The following is a 21,307-nucleotide window of genomic DNA, read 5'->3' as shown; positions in this document are numbered from 1 at the left end:
AAGATCTGTCTGGTAATTTATTTGTTTCTGTGTGTACTTTCCTGGTGATAAAAATTAGAACCTGTCTGCAGTACAGTTATTAGTGAAGGTACCCAGGTTCAAACAACATTTTGGTTGAGGTTGTTCAACTCTACATGTCTATAGGCCTACAGTACCCTATAGCAGAGTCAATGTATGGTACATTACTTTCAAGGATCCAATCAACGGTTCTTTGATGACACAAAAACATATGGAAGCAGTGTGCCAATTATTTAATGTTTTAAAAAGTAATTGGGAAAAAGCTAAATAGTCTAGTTGCAAATTAATCCCTGGGGATTTCTTACTGTACAGTACATTATTAAATCAGTATAACATTGTCTAAAAAAACACCATGCATCCAGATACTTCTTGAAAGGATGACACAGCACAGCAGCGTGACAAGCAGAGTTCCAGCACACACAGGCTCCACCAGAGACCCATCACCAAGTGGTATCTCCAAACTCACAGGATCCTGCTCCTAAAAATAAATAAACATTTGGATAAGTGGATTCAAGTCATTTTCATATTCACAGTTGGTACGTTTTGAAACATTGTTATTGAAAATAAACAAGTTAGTTACTAAGTATGATAGAATGATACATTCAACACTACATTGCATCACATCCGGCCGTGATTGGGAGTCCCATAGGGTGGCGCACAATTGGCCCAGCATCGTCCCAGTTTGGCCATGGTAAGCCGTCATTGTAAATAAGAATTTGTTCTTAACTGACTTACCTAGTAAAAAAAGTGGACTCCAAACATCATTTAGTGTTACCAAAACACACACACATATTTATGCGGACAGCCCTTAAAATTTGCCGTTGCTGACTGGTTTATAAAATCGTGCACACAGCCATGGAATCTCCATAGGAAAACATTGGCAGTAGTGGCCTTACTGAGGGAGCTCAGTAATTTTCAGCGTGGCACCGTCATAGGATGCCAATTTTTCAACAAGTCAGTTCGTCAAATTTCTGCCCTGCCAGAGCTGCCCGGTGAACTGTAAGTGCTGTTATTGTTGTGTGGCAACGTCTAGGAGCAACAACAGTTCAGCCACGAAGTGGTAGGCCACACAAGCTCACAGAACGGACAAACATTCTGTGAGCCGTAAAAATAGTGTGTCCTCGGTTGCAACAATTATTACCGAGTAACAATGCCTCTGGAAGCAATGTCAGCAGAATAATGAAAAGAGTTTCCATGGCCGCACACAAGCCTAATGTCACCATGTGCAATGCCAAGCAAAGGCTGGATTGGTGTAAAGCTTGCCGCCATTGGACTCTGGGGCAGTGGAAACGCGTTCTCTGGAGTGATGAATCACGCTTGACCAGCTGGCTGTCTGGACAAACTAATTGAGGTTTGGCGGATTACAGGAGAATGCTACCTACCCAAATCCATAATGCCAACTGTAAAGTTTGGTGGAGCAGGAATAATGGTCTGGGGCAGTTTTTCATGGTTCGGTCTAAGGCCCCTTAGTTCCAGTGAAGGGAAATATTACCGCTACAGCATACAATGTCATTCAAGACAATTCTGTGCTTCCGACTTTGTGGCAACAGTTTGGGGAAGGCCCTTTCCGGTTTCAGCATGACAATGCCCCCATGCACAAAGCGAGGTCCATCCAGAAATGGTTTGTCGAGATCAGTGTGGAAGAACTTGACTGGCCTGCACAGAGCCCTGACCTCAAACCCCATCGAACACCTTTGGGATGAATTGGAACACAGGTGATTCGGCCTGGCTCGCAGTCGAACATCAGTGCAAAACCTAAATGGATGTCATAAGGTGAATTCACCAATTTGTAAGTCGCTCTGGATAAGAGCGTCTGCCAAATGACTTAAATGTAAATGTAATGTCTAATGCTCTTGTGGCTGAATGGAAGCAAGTCCCCGCATCAATGTTCCAATATCTAATGGAAAGCCTTCCCAGAAGAGTGGAGGCTGTTATAGCAGCAGCGGGGGGGACCAACTCCATATTAATGCTCATGATTTTGGAATGAGATGTTTGACAATCAGTTGTCCACATACTTTTGGTCATGTAGTGTATGCGACAATGTCATTGGCTGATAGATTTACCTGTAGATGTTGGATCTCAAGCCATTGGCACATGCTTAAGTTGTGGACAGTGCAGGGTGCGTCCACAATTTTGTAAGGAGGGAAGGAAATGAGCTGTGTACCTTAAAACAAAATAAAAACTAGTTATAATGGTAAAAACAAGCATATTTGCCATAAAATAAGTTGGTCCACTTCCAATAACCAAAGGTTAATGTTATTTACAGACACAGCATAATCTCCCTGAAGGAAATTGGGAAGTATGGTTATGCGTAAAAGGTATAAACACGATAACTCACATGTAGCTGTCCTGAGTATTAGCTTTGGAAGTTTAATTTCAACAAGTTCAAATCTCTTCCCTGCAAGAGAGGGCTTGTGATAACGGCCATGGATAGGGAGTGTTGCTTTGAGAATTCCTTGGTCCAGAGCAGGATACACAAGAACAAGGAATTCCTCAGATGTGTGTGCTGGAGCCTCCAAGTCAACCGCTGAACCCAAAAGCACCTAACAGAAAAAGATCATTCAATGTGTTACTTAGCATAGCATGTATTAGGTTTGGCCTAACATAGATCTCAGAATTGGCAGATGGAGTTGGGTATAATAATTTTATCCTGTACTGTGGTTGTATAATGCTACGGTCATTGTCATTTTTTACCTGTAAACCAGTGTCCTCTTTCAGAGATGCAAGTTGGTATTGGTCAATATAGATCCCACTGGGTAGTCTGTGAACCAGCAGAGCCTCGAGGCCATCTGGAAAACCAGGACCGAAGTCAACTGTGGTGACCAGGTCTCTAAAAACAGAGGGACCATACTTCCTAACATTAAAAACAGTTAAAAAGTAAACAGCTTCTCAAGTCTCAAATGTGCGTCACCCAATTACAATTGTCAATTTACTTGCACGTGATAGGACCAGGTACAACGTTGTTGGTCCTATCAGATGAATTGGCATACGTTAGCCCTATGCTAACCTCACCAGATAAATGATTATTCTGCATCAGCCTATCATATCTTACACTTTATATCCACCAACCAATGGCATTTCTTAAAATAGGTCAACCTTGGTAACCAGTGAGATATTTTAAACCTACAAATTCTGGTTTACTTTTGTTCCATTGGTCTGTGTCAAAATGCGACAATATTGCATTGATGTATCCTTAAATAAACTACAAGCTATTAGTACTAACAGACAACATTTTTGAATACATTACAAAATCCCAGGCTTCTGCCTATCGATTTAGGAAGAATCGGAAACCCAGTTGCGAGCTGCCCAGTGATGCAAGCCTAGCAGACGGGCTAAATGCCTTTCATGCTCACGTCGAGGCAAGCAACACTGAAGCATGCATGAGAGCACCGGCTGTTCCGGATGACTGATCACTCTCTCCGTAGCCGATGAGAGTAAGACCTTTCAACAGGTCAACATTCAAAAGGCTGAGGTGCCAGCTGGATTACCAGGACGTGTACTCAAAGTATGCACGGACCAACTGGCAAGTGTCTTCATTGATATTTTCAACCTCTCCCTGACCGAGTCTAACACCTACATGTTTCAAATAGACCACAATAGTCCATGTCCAAGAACACCAAGGTAACATGCCTAAATGACTACTGCCCCGTAACACTCACATCTATAGCCATGAAGTGCTTTGAAAGGTTGGTAATGGCTTACAGCACCATCATCCTGGAAACCCTACACCAATTTGCATAGCGCCCCAACAGATACACAGATGACGCAATCTTAATCGCATTCCACAATGCCCTTTCCCACCTGGACAAAAGGAACACCTATGTGAGAATGCTGTTAATTGACTACATCTCAGCATTTAACACCATAGTGCCCACAAAGCTCATCACTAAGCTAAGGACCCTGGGACTAAACACCTCACTCTGCACCTGGATTCCTGACGGGCCGCCCCAAGGTGGTAAAGGTAGGCAACAACATCTGCCACACTGATCCTCAACACAGGTGCCACACAGGGGTGCATGTTTAGTCCGCTCCTGTACTCCCTGTTCACCCACAACTGCGTGGCCTAGCACGACTCCAACACAATTATTACATTTGCTGACTACACAACGGTGGTAGGCCTGATCACCGACAGCGATGAGACAGCCTACAGGGAGGTGGTCAGAGACCTGGCAGTGTGTGTCAGGACAACAACCTCTCCCAACATGAGCAAGACAAAGGAGCTGATCGTGGACTACAGGAAAAGGAGGGCCGAGCACACCCCTAATCTCATCAAGGGGGCTGTAGTAAGCGGGTTGAGAACTTCAAGTTCCTTGGTGTCCACAGCACCAACAAATCTAACACAGTCCAAACACACCAAGACAGTCGTGAAGAGGGCACGACAACACCTTTTCCCCCCCTCAGGGACTGAAAAGATTTGGCATGGATCCCCAGATCCTCAAAAAGTTCTACAGCTGCACCAGAGATCATCTTGACCGGTTGCATCACCGCCTGGTATGGCAACTGCTTGACATCCAACCATAAGGTGCTACAGAGGTTAGTGCGTACGGCCCAGTACATCACTGGGGCCAAGCTTCCAGCCATCCAGGATCTCTATACTATGCGGTGTCAGAGGAAGGCCCAAAGAAATTCTCAAAGACTCCAGCCACCAAAAGCAGACTTCTCTCTGCTACCGCACGGCAGGCGTTACCAGAGCTCCAAGTCCAGGTCCAAAAGGCTCCTTGACAACTTCTACCCCCAAGCCATAAGACTACTAAACAATTAATGAAATGGCTACCCGGCCTATTTACATTGACCACCCTCCCTTATTTTTTATTTTTTTAATACTGCTGCTACTCACTGTTTTATCTATGCATAGTCACTTTACCCCTACCTACATGCACATAGTACCTCAATTACCTCAACTAACCTGTACCCCCACACATTGACTCGGTACCGGTACCCCCTGTATATAGCCTCGTTATTGTGTTACTCGTTATATTTTAGTTTATTTTGTAAATATTTTCTTGACTCTTATCTTTACCAACAATGCAGTTAAGGGGTTGTAAGTATTTCACTGTTGTAGTCGGCGCATGTGACAAATAACATTTGATTATACAACATGTAAGTTTATATTCGTACACTCATGGTCTTGTCAAATACCAGTAATTTACCCTTACTGCTATGACTAAAGTCTTGCTCACACTGCAGACCTTAAATGCTCAAATACTGTGTACGTTTTGGATTACTGACTGTCCAAACAGCAAGTTGCAAGTGACCAAATCAGAATGGTTGTCATTTGCAGACATGACTGCGCTAGCAGTCATAGTAATGATGGGTGTGTGAGCAGAGGTGGAGGCTGATTGGTGGTGGTGCTTGTGCCTCCTATCACTTAGAAGTTATGTAGCAACTAGCAAGCTAAGGTGATCATGCCTGCCATGGACATTTCCCAGTTGCTTTGAGTGTTCAAAATCAGTGTATGAACACTTAAAGCCTCAAAGGATAAGATCCAACTTTTAAAACACGTCCTTTTCACCAAACAGCAGTCAACTAGCTAGCTGTTAAACTTTCTAGTACGTTCACCATTTTTTTGTAAATAACTAACAAGCTAGTTAGCTACCACATGTTTTTGTCAAAATAACAGTATGCCAAATAAATCAGATTTGACCGTTCAGACATGTCGTATGGCCAGGAATCAATGGTGGTTTTAAATATCCGATTCCATGTGCTTTTTGGCTGTTCAGAATGCAGAAAAAAATCAAAATGTAGGATCACATAGGATTCAAATCCAAAATAGGATGAGTCAAACTGCCAGTGTGAATAAGGCTTAAATTAGTGGTGTGATCCACTAAGACGGTAAGCCCAGAGACAGCAAGGTACGAAAGCCTTGAATTTGAATCCCCCTCGGGGCCAGGTTTTTATTTGAGAGAAAAAAAATACAAGTTGTCAGACACCGTCTCAACTGCGTGATTGTTGTCCTCACCAGGGTCTTGACCTGACTGCAGTTTGGCTTCGCAACAGACTTCAGTGGGCAAACGCTCACCGTCGATGGCCACTGGCACGCTGGAAAAGTCTGCTCTTCACAGATGAATTAATGGAGTGGGACACCATTCCACAGGCCAATCAACAGCCTGCTCAGCTATATGCTAAGGAGAGGTCGCCCTGTATGAGGCAAATGGTTGTCATTTTAGATATTAACTGGTTTTCTGATCCACGCCGCTACTTTTTTAGGTATCTGTGACCAACAGATGCATATCGCCATTCCCAGTCATGTGAAATCCATGGATTAGGGCCTAATGAATTGATTTCAATTGACTGATTTCGTTATATGAACTGTAACTCAGTAAAAATCTTTGAAATTGTCGCGTATTGCATTTATATTTTTGTTCAGTGTAGTTGCACAGGACAGAGAGATGAGCACAGTGAAAAAAAGATTCAAAGGAATTAACCATTTGAAAAATGGAAATCATTTGCGCAATGAGGCAAGCAAATGACTTCCTGACGGGTTGACCCCAAGTCGGGAAGGTAGGCAGCAACACCTCCGCCACCCTGATCCTCAACACGGGGATCCCCACTGGGGGGGCATGCTCAGCCCCCTCCTGTACTCCCTGTTCACCCAGGACTGTGTGGCCACGCACATCGCCAACTCAAATCATCAAGTTTTGTCCCTTCACATAGACAGCGTGGTTTAACCTCAGGAGGCTAAAGAAATGTGAGAGTCTTAGGGGCCAAGCCACAAACTTCTACAGATGCACCGTTGAAAGCATCTTGTCGGGCTTTGCACCATCCACAACCACAGGGCTCTCCAGAGGGTGGTGCGGTCAGCCCAACACATCACCAGGGGCACACTGCCAGCCCTTCAGGACATCTACACGCCACAGTGTCATAGGAAGGCCAAGAATATCATCAAGGACCTCAACCAGAGCCTGTTCAGCCCACTACCATCTAGAAGGGGCATCAAAGCTGGGACTGAGAGACAGCTTCTATCTCCAGGCCATCAGACTGTTAAACAATCATCACTAGCCGGTACTCTACCCTGCACCTTAGAGACCGCTGCTCTATGTACATTGAACACGGGTCACTTTAATAATCTTGACATACTGTTTCAACCACGTTATATGTATATACAGTATTCTAGTCATGGTTCATCCCATAAGACTTATTTTAAATGTTTTCCCAGATTGTGTGTATTTTATTGCTAGGTATTACTGCACTGTTGGAGCTAGAAACACAAGCATTTTGCTGCACCTGCGATATCTGCAAATCTGTGTCCGTAACCAATAAACTTTGATTTGACATGCTCTAAAAGATGTGCAGGCTAAACAGCATTTGCTGTTGAATTGCTACATTTTGTATATTATTTACAGGTGTAAACACACCCTGAAAGCACCGAATGGTCTTGTGTAATCACCTTATTAAAAATGCCCACACCAGTACAAATACACTTTTTCGAGCTAACAGAGCTTACCCACGATTGATGTTGCACTATGATTAATATATGGGATGACGTAACAAATTAAAACTGCCCATTTCGTGCAAATCTGTGCAAATGTGATGTATTTTCCTATTTAGTTTCATGAATAGCTTTTATTTGAATGTTAACACCCATCAGCATGGCATTGTTTACATTTTAGCCATTTAGCAGACGCTCTTATCCAGAGCGACTCACATGAACAATTAGCTTTAAGTGCCTTGCTGAAGGGATTCAAACCAGCAACCTTTCTGTTACTAACCCAATGCTTAACCCCTAGGCTACCTGCCAGCCCTTTATTAATCAAAAACAGCTGCAAAGTAATTTCTCTCGGCAACAGAGATGAGCCAAAAAGCCTTGTGTCCACTTGGCCAACTGAGCCATGGAGCAAATTAAAATAGAAATAGTTAAGGGATGCAAACTAATGTTATTCTATTCTATTGCAGATTTGAGGCCGCAATTATGGAAGATGACAAATCCAGAACCAGCTGGCTAATTTTTTGAATACATCGTCGTAAAATAAACAGCAACAGATAACATTAGTTAGCTAGATAAGGATATCATGCTAACTAGCTACACTGACAGCTGTCAGTGCCCCATTTGTTGATGTTGATCAACTCCAGATGGAATTCGTGAATATGTATGTGGTCTTCATCATTCTTCAGGAGGTGGAACCTAAACATGCATTTCCCTTCTAGAACAGGAAATGACATCAAAATAGTGGCAGCATCTTCCTCTGGGGATGGGTCCTTTAATTAGACAAAGAGCGTGCAATAGAATGCGTTGATTGGCAGGTGTACTGTAGAATGATAAACTTTCCTTTAGTGTGGAACTTGCCTGCGTGGGCTCAAGTCTGTGGGTTCGAGTCCGGACTCACAATAAACTTCTTTAAAATAATTAAACACTGTTACTGGAATCTGTAGGATGATAATGCTCTTATGGAAAGTGTTTGTTCAAGTCCATCTACGTTAATATTTAATTGGCTGAAGCATTACTTGATCCAGATGACAGTGATTATTTCCCGGTGAGGTCAGCCAAAGATTATGGATATACTGACAAGATACAGGTCTTTCCGCCCTAAAAATGGGAGTCGTTGTCAACAAAGCGTTACGGTAGGCTGTATATCTAGAGGTCGACCGATTAATCGGAATGGCCGTTTAATTAGGGCCGATTTCAAGTTTTCATAACAATCGGAAATCGGTATTTTTGGGCGCCGACATGCCGATTTAAAAAAACAAACAAAAAAAAAACAGGTATTTCTTTATTTAACTAGGCAAATCAGTTAAGAACACATTCTTACTTTCAATGACGGCCTAGGAACGGTGGGATAACTGCCTTGTTCAGGGGCAGAATGACAGATTTTCACCTTGTCAGTTCGGGGGATCCAAACTTGCAACCTTACAGTTAACTAGTCCAACGCAATAATGACCTGCTTCTCTCTAGTTGCACTCCACAAGGAGTCTGCCTGTTACGCGAATGCAGTAAGCCAAGGTAAGTTGCTAGCTATCATTAAACCTATCTTATAAAAAACAATCAATCATAAATCACTAGTTCACTACACATGGCTGATGAGATTACTAGATATTATCTAGCGTGTCCTGCGTTGCATATAATCTGACTGAGCATACAAGTATCTGACTGAGCGGTGGTAGGCAGAAGCAGGCGCGTAAACATTAATTCATTCAAACAGCACTATCGTGCGTTTTGCCAGCAGCTCTTCGTTGTGCGTCAAGCATTGTGCTGTTTATGACTTCAAGCCTATCAACTCCCGAGATGAGGCTGGTGTAATCGAAGTGAAATGGCTAGCTAGCTAGCGAGCGCTAACTAGAGGGACGGAAGCTATACTGTTACACTGGCAATACTAAAGTGCCTATAAGAACATCCAATAGTCGAAGGTTAATGAAATACAAATGGTAGAGGGAAATAGTCATATAACTACAACCTAAAACGTCTTAACTGGGAATATTGAAGACTCATGTTAAAAGGAACCACCAGCTCTCATATGTTCTCAGCAACTGAAACGTTAGCTTTCTTACATAGCACATATTGCAGTTTTACTTTCTTCTCCAACACTTTGTTTTTGCATTATTGACTTGAGGCTAAATTGATTTTTATTGATGTATTAAGTTAAAATAAGTGTTCATTCGGTATTGTTGTAATTGTCATTATTACAAATAAAAAATTACCTATATAAAAAAAATGTTTTAAATTTGGCCGATTGATAGGCATCTGCTTTTTTGGTCCTCCAATAATCGGTATTGGCATTGAAAAATCATAATCGGTCGACCTCTAATATCTACCGCCTATCCTGTCTTTGGTTTGGTGGATACATCTGATTATTGTATTCTTTTTTGAATATTCAATGAGGGTTGTTGATGTCAACCGCCTGTCTTCAATGGACATGCTATGCTACTAGCCTTGTGCCATGAATTTGCAGAGGCAACGGCAATATAAAGTGTTTTTTCTCAAAGTTGCCGGGATGTCACGTGTCCTACTTATCAGTACACTCGTAACAACTTAATAAGGTTTAGGAAACTTCCTTTTTTTATATTTTTAATTCAACACACTCATTGACCTCCATACAAAAATTCCTCGCTTGGTGGACGAAACACAGAAATTATACAAGACTAGTGAAGATATATTTTAAATTAAATTTCAGGGGGTGCTGCAGCACTCTCAGCACCTCTACTTCCCATGGCTATGGTTCGCATATGTCTAACGTGTGCCAGATTATCCAATGGAACCAGTTACAATGTTGACCATTTTAATTGTCTGATGCACATTGAGACTGAGAAACTTTAAATGTAACTCTTTCTAAATGTTCGCAAGTATTGCCCCAGAGTAACCAAAGATTAGGAGTCAAAATCAGATGTCAACATCTTTCAATTGCATTTATTAGCTATGATCTTGGTAACCTTGCAGATGTCTATTCGCCAGATGGTCATCTTACAGTTACCTGTGAAATCCATTTTTGCTGACATCCATCGTTACTGATACAGTCTCCAGCCATGTCATGGACAAACCACAGCTGTTCTCGTCTGCAAAAAAAGGTCAGAGGCTTTGTACATCACATGAAAAACTAGCAGCCATCTAAAAGCATTGGGTCAGTGACTGTCTGTGTGGACATTGTTGGTTGACAATTTGTCAATCCAGTGTGGCTCTGCTGTTTGCACCGAACTTCATACATTGAAGATTAGCTACTGTGCATAGCTACCTGCATGACACATTTGATGTGTTACGTTAACTAGCTGAGAATCCATTTTCAGGTCATTTCGATACCTTTACTTTTTTGTAGCAGGTTAGGATACTGAGGTCAAGGTTAGCGAAATGCTATCCTAGCTAAATTACCTGCTACGAAAAAGCACTTTGTATCGAAGTGGCGCTAGCTAACGTTACGTTAAATACCTAACGTTACTAGCAATCACCCTTCAATCGCCCTCAATGAACATTGTCGGATTTATTCAAAATAACTTTCTTTGATGTGTTATCATTTACCTGCTTGCGTTGATCCAAAAAGAACCAAGTAAACAGTACATGTGCTGAAACATACAAACATGAATATATTGTCTTCCGAAAACCCTGGGCGATGCTAGAAATGTCAGCCACGTCATGTGTTTACGGAAACAAACTGAAATTAAGGACCCATTCCAATATGCAGTTCATTATGACAGACAGACAAATATATTATTCTCATATTGAAATGAATTGCGATAACTACATAGAACATCTTAAAACAGTGAAGATATTTTTTTTTATCCTACTGTGAACAAAAGTAGAAGCCATCTTCACCCCATAGTACACAGGCAATTGGAGCGTAGCCCAAGATTTGGACGAGGTTTGAGGAACTAGCTGGGTCGATTCGTTAGATTTTTTTGCGTGCCTGCCTTTCAGTATTTTGTTTATTTTCAAAACTCAAGATAGTATGCATGTCAAACATGTTTGCGAGCTAATTACCTTGCGAGGTACTTCGATAAATCTACATAAAACGTTCCTATAAGTAAAATAAAATACTCAACAATGCCTTTTGTGGCTAAACGATGCGGTGTTCAATTCAGCCCACCATCAATCGTTTTAATTTATGAAAGTAATGTTAAGGATACAAACAAGATTCGCAAAAGAATCATACCTGTGAGGAACTTCTCGAACTGTTCAGGTAGGAAAACTACATAGTACATTGCTGATCACAGAAAGGATGAGCATCCCCTAGTCCAGCATTTTCCAAACTCGGGCCTGGGGACCCCAAGGGGTGTTTGGTTTTTGCCCTTGCACTACACAGCCGATTCAAATAATAAAAAAGCTTAATGATTAACGTTAGTTGATTATTTGAATCAGTTATGTAGTACTAGGGCAATAACCAGGACCGCTTTTGGGAAACGCTACCCTGGTCACCCTTGTTATGGAGAGCTTTCAGATGGCATAGTGATCTCCCGAGTTATTTTAGTGTCAGATCAATACATATGGCAACACATTGCTATACTTATTAACTTGTCCAATGCAACAACTGAAATTCTAGATGGACAACCCACAAGGCAAATAGATCATAGAAAATACTTTCCCAACTAGTATTTGAGAGCTGCAGAGTACAGGTTTCATTACAAGCCCAGCACAAAAACACAAGAGGAACACCTGCACTCTTGAGGATTTATGGTTGGTGACCACTAAAAGGTGTTTTACCCATATAGATACTTAAAACATGAGGTAATTGTTGAATTTATTATGGATAAATGAATAAACAATATCCCCATTAAATAGAATTGTATCTAGGTATACTTATACTGTTTTATAAGTGATTGACAATATGAGTTCATAAGAAGGGATTGTGTGACAGGACAAGGAGTAATAAAAAGTTAATGAACACCATTCCAACTAGGCAGGAACAAATGGGTTGTGGACTGTGTAAACACATAAGGTCGTTAGCCTATGGTTGACCCAACTGAAACTTATCTAAAAACCCCAGAGCTAAGGCATTGAGTGCATTCCTAGGTTCTTTTAATTATAACTGTCAGTTCAGTGGTGATCGATAATGTTGAGGGGTCAAAAGTTATCTGGAAGTGTGTTAGTAAGTTAGAATGAACTTTTCACCTTACTTTGTCCCGGTCGAGAGGAGGTGATTCTGTTAAAGCAGTAAAATGACATCATGATCTGTATATAAACTGCTGTACGTGTTTAAGTGGGAGCGCGCTCCGAGAATAAATTCTATTACCTATTATTTAAAGACTGGTCTGCGTCTATTTTATGCAAACAAGAAATCTTACAAATTTTCATAAAATAGATTAAGGGCTTTCAATTGATGAAAGCACATTGGCATAATTAAATTATACTAACAGTAATCCAATTCTATTTCACCCACAGACTGCTGCATGGCTGCGGAGAGAATGAAGCACCATATTCGACACAGGGCATACCTGGAGACTGTTTCATTGGGGCAACTGGAGAGGCTTCATATAGTGCTGCGGGATCACATGCAGGGCCACAGCCTGGAGCACACTCTAGCCTCCCTCCGCCTGGACCCAGAGGAGGACCTCAACAAGCTGGATGATGAGGAGCTTGCACGCAAAAAGGTCCAAATGGACAAACTCTTTGAGTGCAACCGAAGGCGGAAAGATGACCCTGACTTTGTCTATGACCTGGAGGTGGAATTTAAAGGGGAGGTTGCTCAGGAACCATGCAGCTGGGATGAAGAGGAGTCTGATGATGGGTTTTAAAAGAACACAGATCAGACTGGGAGTGTTTCAGTTTGTCGACAAAGCACCCTACCTGATCTTTAGTGATTGAATAATACTCATTCCTTTGCACAGGGCAGTTGTTATTCTGGCCCTTTGCTCAATTAAGCCATCAACAACAACCATATCCAACTGGACGTGGATAAAAATACAAAAACAGTTAAAATAATATCCTTACAGATGCTATTGAAATATTGAGTAGTTGTACATGTTTATTGATATGAAACTTACATTTACAAAATACAAATACTTTGTCTCCTTGACCCTCTGTTTCAACAGCATTATACTTGTACAAGATTGATATAGTCAGTTAACTAAAGACAAGTTTATGCTAAACCCCTAAGAATCCAGAACAATTATCTAAAGTAACAATCTTTGGAAAGTAATATTCTTGTCACATGTCGTTGTCAACATTGTAGCCTATATCAAGTACAACAGTATTGTGTACGGTTTGAATAAAAAGTAGCACATACAACTATCAAATATCATCTGAATCTCTACATTTAAAATTTTAGGTCAACAAAATATTAAAAAGCAATAGCAGTGGTTTTTTACAGTGGATAATAGCTCAGAATCATTTATGTTCAATTTCTTCAAATAACCAGGTTTCTATCCAACCATTTCATGCAGATTAATTACCTGACGCATTTTTTTTTTTTTTATACTCACGACAGGCCTTATGGAAACGGTACATTTCCCAACATCGTCAAAACAAAATACGCAAGACAAAGTGGGATATTTTTTTGTTGGTGGAAAAGATTGCCACAGCCACAATTGCGGTGATAACGTTTTTACACGCAAATATTGCCATATAAAAACCGCAGTAAGCTTGAAGACATGCAATGAATGATGTTTCGTTGTTCTACTAACACAAAGTGAGAAAGCATGCAGAGTTTATCAGCAGTTAAGTTAAAGTTCGCCATAAGTTATGAAGTTTGAAATAAGTTATGGTGGTTAAGTAGACGGCAGGTAGCCTAGCGGTTAAGAGCATTGGGCCAGTAAACCACAAAAAAAAATCAAAAAATCCAAAAAAGGTGAAAAATCTGTTGATTAACCCCAATGGCTCCTGTAAATCACTGGATAAGAGCATATGGTGATGAGCTTCATGCAAATTTCCACTAAATATCAAAGGCTATAATTTGAATGATGCTTGGCTGCTTATTATCAACTAAAAGTGATCTGGCTTTTTTCTATATCTCATCATATAGCCTACCCTGTCCGAACTGTTTATAGACCATTATCACAACAGTTCTTGTGACAACCATCGGAAGTTTGATGGAAATGCAGTTCGTATGCAGATTTTAGAATATATGCATGAAAATCAGTCGCAAATTGGATGGAAACCTAGCAACTGCTGGTCTTTCTTTCATACTTTATAGCAGTTTGAATAAGATATCTTTGGAACACCATTCCCCAGAATTTTTTCCTTTTGTATCTAGGCATTGTTAATAATTAGTGGTGAGCAGTTGATTTAAATTCAAAGTGCTTTAATGCTCGCTGGTTATGTTGGCAAAGAAATCCCAGTAGCTTCCTAAATGTCTGACCATTATCACCATCATACATTCAAGAGCGGGCAACTGCTTTTGACAGTCGATATAAAAATAGAGTACACCTTTTACCAGATAGCTTATTATTCCAAAAATGGATGGAGTGAGCATTTTTGTTTGCTTGGTTTAAGATCTTTTGGCAGGATTCAAGATTGTTGTATACATATGTTCTGCATGTGTGTGCTTGAACCCAAGAGGTAGCTAGGTAACTAAAATGCAGGCACAAATGAGATCGTAACACTTGGACAGAATTTTTACAAATAACTAAACCATGGAGAAATGTATTATCAACAGCAGTTAAATGCGTTTGTCAAATACTAAAACCTTTACAAATTTCAAGTACTTTGAATAAAAGCTTTGTATTTAGACCATCATATTTATGCACAGCCATAATAGAAAGGGAAATATTTTTGTAAATATATTACACTATTTTACTACAGACAAAAAAACAACACATTTATAGAAAAGTACTTATGAAATATATCATTTTTTCTTCTTATCCTGGGTGCATCGTGGACAAAACCTGAAAGAGAATAGACTAAATACAAGATGTACAAAAAAGTAATGCGTGTAATCACCAACTTTGTAAAAGAATCACCTACCATTTTCCCTTTGGCTTCGTAGCAAGATCAACACAAGCAAAGTGAAACCACTCAATTGGGCACTGTTTGAATAAGTGAAAAGATTGGTAAGAAGACATTCAGATTACAGTAATCTTTCAATTAACTTCTTGGATCTACCTAAAAATGCCACTAATTTCAAAGCATTCTTTGGAATAAAAAGACAACCAATAAAAACTTACATCAGGGTTATCACATCCAATCATCTCTCCATATGACACTTGATGGCACAAACAGTATGTTGGCTCATTTGGATCAACTGGCATGTCCAAAACATCTGACGGTTGCATTGGCAGGAGAGCGTCACTCAATTCTGGGCTACAGATATTAATGGGTAAAATGACATTGAGTTAGAGTAAAAACCAGGCAGACACATAGATTGTATAAACAAAATACTATCTTTTCTATACCTGTTTTTAAGCCTTTTCTTCCTGGGAGAATCCTCATCCGATGATTTCCTGCCTCTCCCCTTGGGTCCACGCTTCTCCCTCAGTCCCCGACCTTCACCCTCTGAAGCAGATATTCACAGATGTGCACATGGAAGTTAGTGCACATGGAAGTTAGTTACATGTCGTAAATGTGCTGTTGATGTGCTTTCCCACCGACAGTCTCCCTGCTTACTCTTTAACCCTCTTCCTTCTGGACTGTCATAGCCGCTCACTTCCAGCTTCTCCTTCAGCTCATTCTCAAATCGGGCCAGGTCTGCATCCAGCCTGCGGATATGCTTGTCCACCTATGACATGCAAACAATTAGATTGGTCAATAGATAATGCAAAACCAATAGTGACAGTATGACACTAGTTTGTACTCAAATGACAGGTTTGGCGCACTATACAACCAATAGTGAAAGTATTGACATCTTTATGTACTCATGACAGTGTTGGAGCACTGACCATTTCATATGTCTGCATGGCAAGCTGCACTTTGTCATCGCTGAACTCTTTGCACTTGCAGTAAGCACTCTGGATCTTCTGCAGGTGCACAACCCTCTGTTCCGTAGCCAAGTTCCGTACACTTGAGATGTACTCCTCTGCCAGCTTGTCGATCTCTCCTTTTTTCTCTACACATTTGCAGGACAATTTAATTACTGGAAAAGGAATTATGCTGAACAATATAATAGTGATGTGCATGAAACCATGTAGTAAATCAGGTGATCAAAACTAATACAATTTGTAATGTATTTTTGTGTAGCTTAACTGATGCCAATCTCATGTTTTGTACCTTCAGTTCTATTGTCCAGGTCCCGCATCAGTGAAAAGTTCCTCTGTAGTTCACAGGGCAGATTCTCAATACCTAGAGGAATACATCATGATTGTTAAAACGCAGTCATCAGTAACTACAATATTTCATCCTCAGAACAAGATAGGACTTGATGGTAACACACAGCTGACAGCTCATGGTTCATGTTCACTTTTCTACAATGAATACACTGCAGTCTGATGCCGATACTAGATAACAGGTGGCCACATCCAAAATGGATCATGTTAGCCAGGTAGCTGGCTCACAACAGCTGTACGAGCAAAATAACTTCAACCTAAATGTTTTCCCCCATGGAAAACAAGGTTGTCACTAGTAACCACAGACACACTATATATATATATATATAAATAATTGGTTACGTCGTAACAATGAATGAAAACATTAGTCTTTATTTAAAGTTAGGATTAGGCATGTTAAAAGTGTGGTTAAGGTTAATTTTAAAATCAGAAGAGAAATAGGCAGGGTTTAGCCATAATTATTATGACTGTAGTAACTTGTGACTCTTGTTTTCCGGTAGAGGATAGCTACATATTATCTTCCACTCCCTTAAGAAATTTGGCTTCGGGGATTTTTTCTGTAAGGCTATTAAGACTCTATACGAATGATAACAGCTCTATCAAACTGAAACATGACACCTCACCGAGATTTGATTTAGAGAGCGAAATAAGGTGAGGTTGTCCTATCTCACTGTATCTATTTTTATTAATCACCCAGCTTCTTACAAATTCTTTAAATAATAGTCCTGTACAAGGCATTTCCATAGCTGGTAAACAAATTATTATAAGCCAGCTGGCTGACGATACTACAATTTTTCCTGAAAGACACTAGTTAGATTCCCATATCGATAAATGTGATAGAATCCTTTTCCAAAGCATCTGGTCTATATCTTAACATTAATACATGGCTGTCAAAGATTGTGTGACACCCTCATATTATGGTATTCCAGTGAAAGAAGAACTTACATATTTAGGCATAACTAAGGATCAGAAGTCTAGAGGCTTACTAAATTGTAGCCCTCAAATTAATTATTTTTATTTTTATTTTTTTTAAACAACTAGAAGCTAAATCAATGGCTACATAGGGACTTATCATTAAAAGGAAGAGTCCTAATAACCAAGGCTGAAGGTCTAGACTAACATATGCCGCTCTATCTTTATGGTAAAATAAGCAGAGAGAAAGTTGAAAAGCATTTGGTCTGTGGAGAAACCGTACCCATTTCATTAGGAAAAAACTGATACAATGGAACACTTGTGGGCTGAAATTTAAAGAATACTTTTAAGATCAATTGGATAAAACAATTCCAAAGAAGACCCACTTCTATGTGGAACTTTACTCCTCATCATGTCTTCTCTACTTTTGGTGGCCTTAATGTTGGTTTGCAATAATAATATTGACAAAGTTCCAGTGAAACTCTGCTTTTCATCAGGTTCTCGTCATAGTCCTTAATTTATCAGCATAATTTTTCTCCAGATATTATATGGAATAGTCGGGACATACGGTATAAAAATACTTCTTTGTTATAAGAATATTGGTTCCGAAATATCCTATTGGTGAGTCAACTTGTTAATGAAGAGGGTCTTTTACTTAATTCTAAGGAATTTTTATCACTTTACAAGATCCCTGTAACACCTAAAGATTTTGCAATTGTTTTAGAAGCCATTCCCTCAGGTGTTGCTTTATTATTCTGGAACGTGTCAAGAACCTCAGAACATACCTAACCCGATTGACTCATTAGTAGGAAAGATTTGTTTTTCTTTTAGTCCATTCAACAACAATAGAGCTATACAAGCCTTGTGGCAACAGGATGTTGTATCTATACATTATTGGATTGGTTTTACTGATAATGTCTGTTGGGAAAAAGTTTAGATGTTGCCACACACATAAAAAGTATTCATAAAAATTCTTGCCAACCACTATATTAAGATGTAATTTTTTTTAACAAAAAATAAAATCCTAACTTTTGTAATGACCACCCAGAAACAGTGCTGCATCTTGTTTGACATTGTATTCATGTAAATGGATCTGTGGCAAGACATCAGTAGATTTATATTTGAACACATTTATGAAGATGTTACACTATTATGGAGAGATATGCTGCTTCGATGATTCTTTACTTATGATAGAAATAAGTTGAAACAATTTTATTGAATTAATTTCATTATTCTTTAGACCAAATTTTATATTTCAAATTTACAAAAAAAAAAAAAAATACCTTGAAAAAAGAAATGTAACTATATTTTAAGACTGTCAACAACAAAAAAATGTTAGAATTATTAATGTGTATATTCCCCTTAAGGTCCTTGTGTAATGTGATATTGTATCCCCTAGCCCAAATGTTCATTAATAAATAAATAAATAAATGTATTTTTGTATTGATTTGTTAATTAAACATTTTTATAAATACGATTATTTTGGCGGATGTGGAACTGGAATTTGGTTATACTTTGTGCTCGTGACGCACTTTGAAATCAAACATTCCGCCCTGTGTACACCTGACTCGCCGTAGAAAAAAAGCGCCGCTCCCGTTCCCCGCCAACTTGCCAAAGTTACATTGAGGAAAGTGCTCCCTGTTCAGGGAAGTTGACAATCATTATTCGGAACGTGGCTATAACAAACGAACTAGTACTATCAACCGCATTTTATGATACTGGCATGCACCACAGATTAATGTACAGGCTGCCGTTTAGTAACTAGCCAGAACATAATCTATTACTGGTTTACTGCTACAAAATAAACCAAGACAGCGGAAAAATATACCCTCAGTGCGCTAGCTAACATTAGTTCTCTAAAGAGCGATGAAATGCTATAAATAGAATTTAACGTACAGCTTCAATAACATAGTTACTAGAAAACAACAATAACAGTAAATTAACTAGTTAGTAATGCCGATAATTTGTAATCTCGCTAACGACACAACATGTGTCTTGCTTGCTAGCTCGCCAAGCTATCTAACGTTAGTTTAGAAGTTCGAGACTGAAAAACAAACACGATTGAAAATGTAGCCAATTAACACAACTGTTCACATTAAGTTAGCTAGATACTCACTGTCGAGGTAATGTTCCAGGTATATTGCCGTCGCCATCTTTTCAATTGTATTTTACAGGACAAGATAGTAAACTTCTCTTTTTTTTTGCCAACTAGCTTAGCCGGATGCTAGATACGTTTCTAATTCATGACGTCCTCAATTTTCATTGGCTTAAAATACAGGTTTGAATATGTTCTTCTGATTGGATAACTTTAAGGTGTGGCTCCTACATATTTTTATACGCTTCAAACAGTAAAGATCATACCCACATTATTATTGTAACATTACGAATAACTACTAATATCACTATTTGTCTTAAATAAAAGTAATTTTGCTTTTCACAAGCTCAGAACGCCGTGAGGAGTACATTTAGTAAATATTGAACTTTTTTTTAATCGACTTAAAAAAAAAATGTATACATGTCTGGTTTGATTACAAATATGGTGGTCGTCAAAGTTACACGAGATGTTAAATCAGTTTGTTTGTCTTGTGCTAGCTAATGTGTTTGCGTTTAAGTGATACAGCTAGGGTTGCCATGTCCGCGGTTTTCCCGAAATTGGGCTACTTTGAAAACATTGTTGCACTGCGCCCGCCATGACATTTCTCTTAAAAAATATACAAATATTTCACTGTGACATGCTGTTGCCGAGTGAGTAGTGGGGTGAGCGTTAAGAACACTGCAGGAGGCAATTTAGTCCAGCATTGGCTGAGTCAGGTGAATGAGGGAGACTGATCATCAGCACGTCGTCACAGCTCTTTACCACAGATAGAAAGAACAATGAGACAGATATTTCACCGAATGTATAAATGTGAAGCATCCGCTTGGCGTTTCCACTGGCACACTGGCCGGGAACAAATTAATCATAGTGCGCAAGAGCCAAGCACGAGCAAGCGAGATTCTATTGGCGCGGTCTAGCATTATTTGCATATTTTTTGTTAAAGAACGCCTCTACTCTGCGTGTGCAATAACTCAATTCGCCCTTGCGCTTGCGCTCATTCTACACAACACAATATTTTTTTAACTTTTGCAAACTGGTATAGTCTACAAACCTTACAGTCCACTCTGTTCATAACATATTTTAGTTTTGGGAACAGAAATCTAATGAAATCAAATATTGAATCGATGAGAACATTTGCACAATGTCGGCCAAAACCCATCTCGTTCAATTTTCTCCCACTGACACGCTTTTTAAAACTACAATTCCCATCATTCTAATTAAGGACCGGTCAATTTATTGATTATGCAACCACCATATAAAAACCACAGAAGAAGAATGATATTAATTATTACATTCAAAACGAGGCAGTTAGCTAAATTTGTCGTCTCAGGGCTTTGAAAACAGCGTTCCACAATTAGTATTTTAGATACAAGTATGGAATGTGTAACGTAAACTCACCCCATTCCGTACAAATGTGCGCAACTGCGACATTCAAACGAGGCTGCAAAGAAAACTAATGGGACTGTGTTGACTTAAAATCTGGGGTGTGAACAACGTTTCTATTTAAGCGTTGATCGTCATGGTAATGGCTCTATAGTATTGGAGAAAAGTTTAAAAAAACTGACCCTCCGTTACATCGTGACGTGTCATGCCGTAACGTACAGCACGCATAAAGCAACTATTCCTGTCTTACAATCGCTCTCCACCAGGTGTAGCACTTCTCTCATC

General features: G+C 39.6%; 3 protein-coding genes across 4 annotated transcripts; 1 reads left to right on the top strand and 2 right to left on the bottom strand.

Moving 5' to 3' along the window:
• Positions 1-236: 236 nt before the first annotated feature.
• Positions 237-11,729, bottom strand: pigx (phosphatidylinositol glycan anchor biosynthesis, class X). 2 transcript variants are annotated; one of them, XM_064935330.1, is made up of 6 exons: positions 11,592-11,729; positions 10,422-10,503; positions 2,713-2,848; positions 2,357-2,561; positions 2,082-2,182; positions 237-496 (listed from the first exon to the last, which is right to left on the bottom strand). In XM_064935330.1, the coding sequence occupies exons 1-6, from the start codon at positions 11,638-11,640 to the stop codon at positions 338-340; spliced, it is 732 nt and encodes a 243-aa protein (XP_064791402.1). In that variant the 5' UTR covers positions 11,641-11,729; the 3' UTR covers positions 237-337. The 2 variants fall into 2 exon arrangements, with proteins under 2 accessions (XP_064791402.1, XP_064791401.1); XM_064935329.1 differs by lacking the exon at positions 11,592-11,729 and adding an exon at positions 10,961-11,100.
• cep19 (centrosomal protein 19) lies at positions 11,203-13,451 on the top strand. Its single transcript, XM_064935334.1, has 2 exons — positions 11,203-11,618; positions 12,818-13,451. The coding sequence occupies exons 1-2, from the start codon at positions 11,483-11,485 to the stop codon at positions 13,168-13,170; spliced, it is 489 nt and encodes a 162-aa protein (XP_064791406.1). The 5' UTR covers positions 11,203-11,482; the 3' UTR covers positions 13,171-13,451.
• On the bottom strand, positions 13,383-19,788 carry LOC135512866 (inhibitor of growth protein 5-like). Its single transcript, XM_064935331.1, has 8 exons — positions 19,661-19,788; positions 16,577-16,648; positions 16,249-16,415; positions 15,977-16,088; positions 15,766-15,865; positions 15,538-15,673; positions 15,338-15,399; positions 13,383-15,258 (listed from the first exon to the last, which is right to left on the bottom strand). The coding sequence occupies exons 1-8, from the start codon at positions 19,695-19,697 to the stop codon at positions 15,219-15,221; spliced, it is 726 nt and encodes a 241-aa protein (XP_064791403.1). The 5' UTR covers positions 19,698-19,788; the 3' UTR covers positions 13,383-15,218.
• Positions 19,789-21,307: the final 1,519 nt, after the last annotated feature.

The sequence above is a fragment of the Oncorhynchus masou genome, chromosome 24, assembly GCF_036934945.1.
Source record: "Oncorhynchus masou masou isolate Uvic2021 chromosome 24, UVic_Omas_1.1, whole genome shotgun sequence".
In the NCBI taxonomy this organism is placed as follows: Eukaryota; Metazoa; Chordata; class Actinopteri; order Salmoniformes; family Salmonidae; genus Oncorhynchus; species Oncorhynchus masou.
The sequence above is the reverse complement of the archived record's forward strand: the minus strand, read 5'-3'. Positions and strand labels throughout refer to the sequence as shown.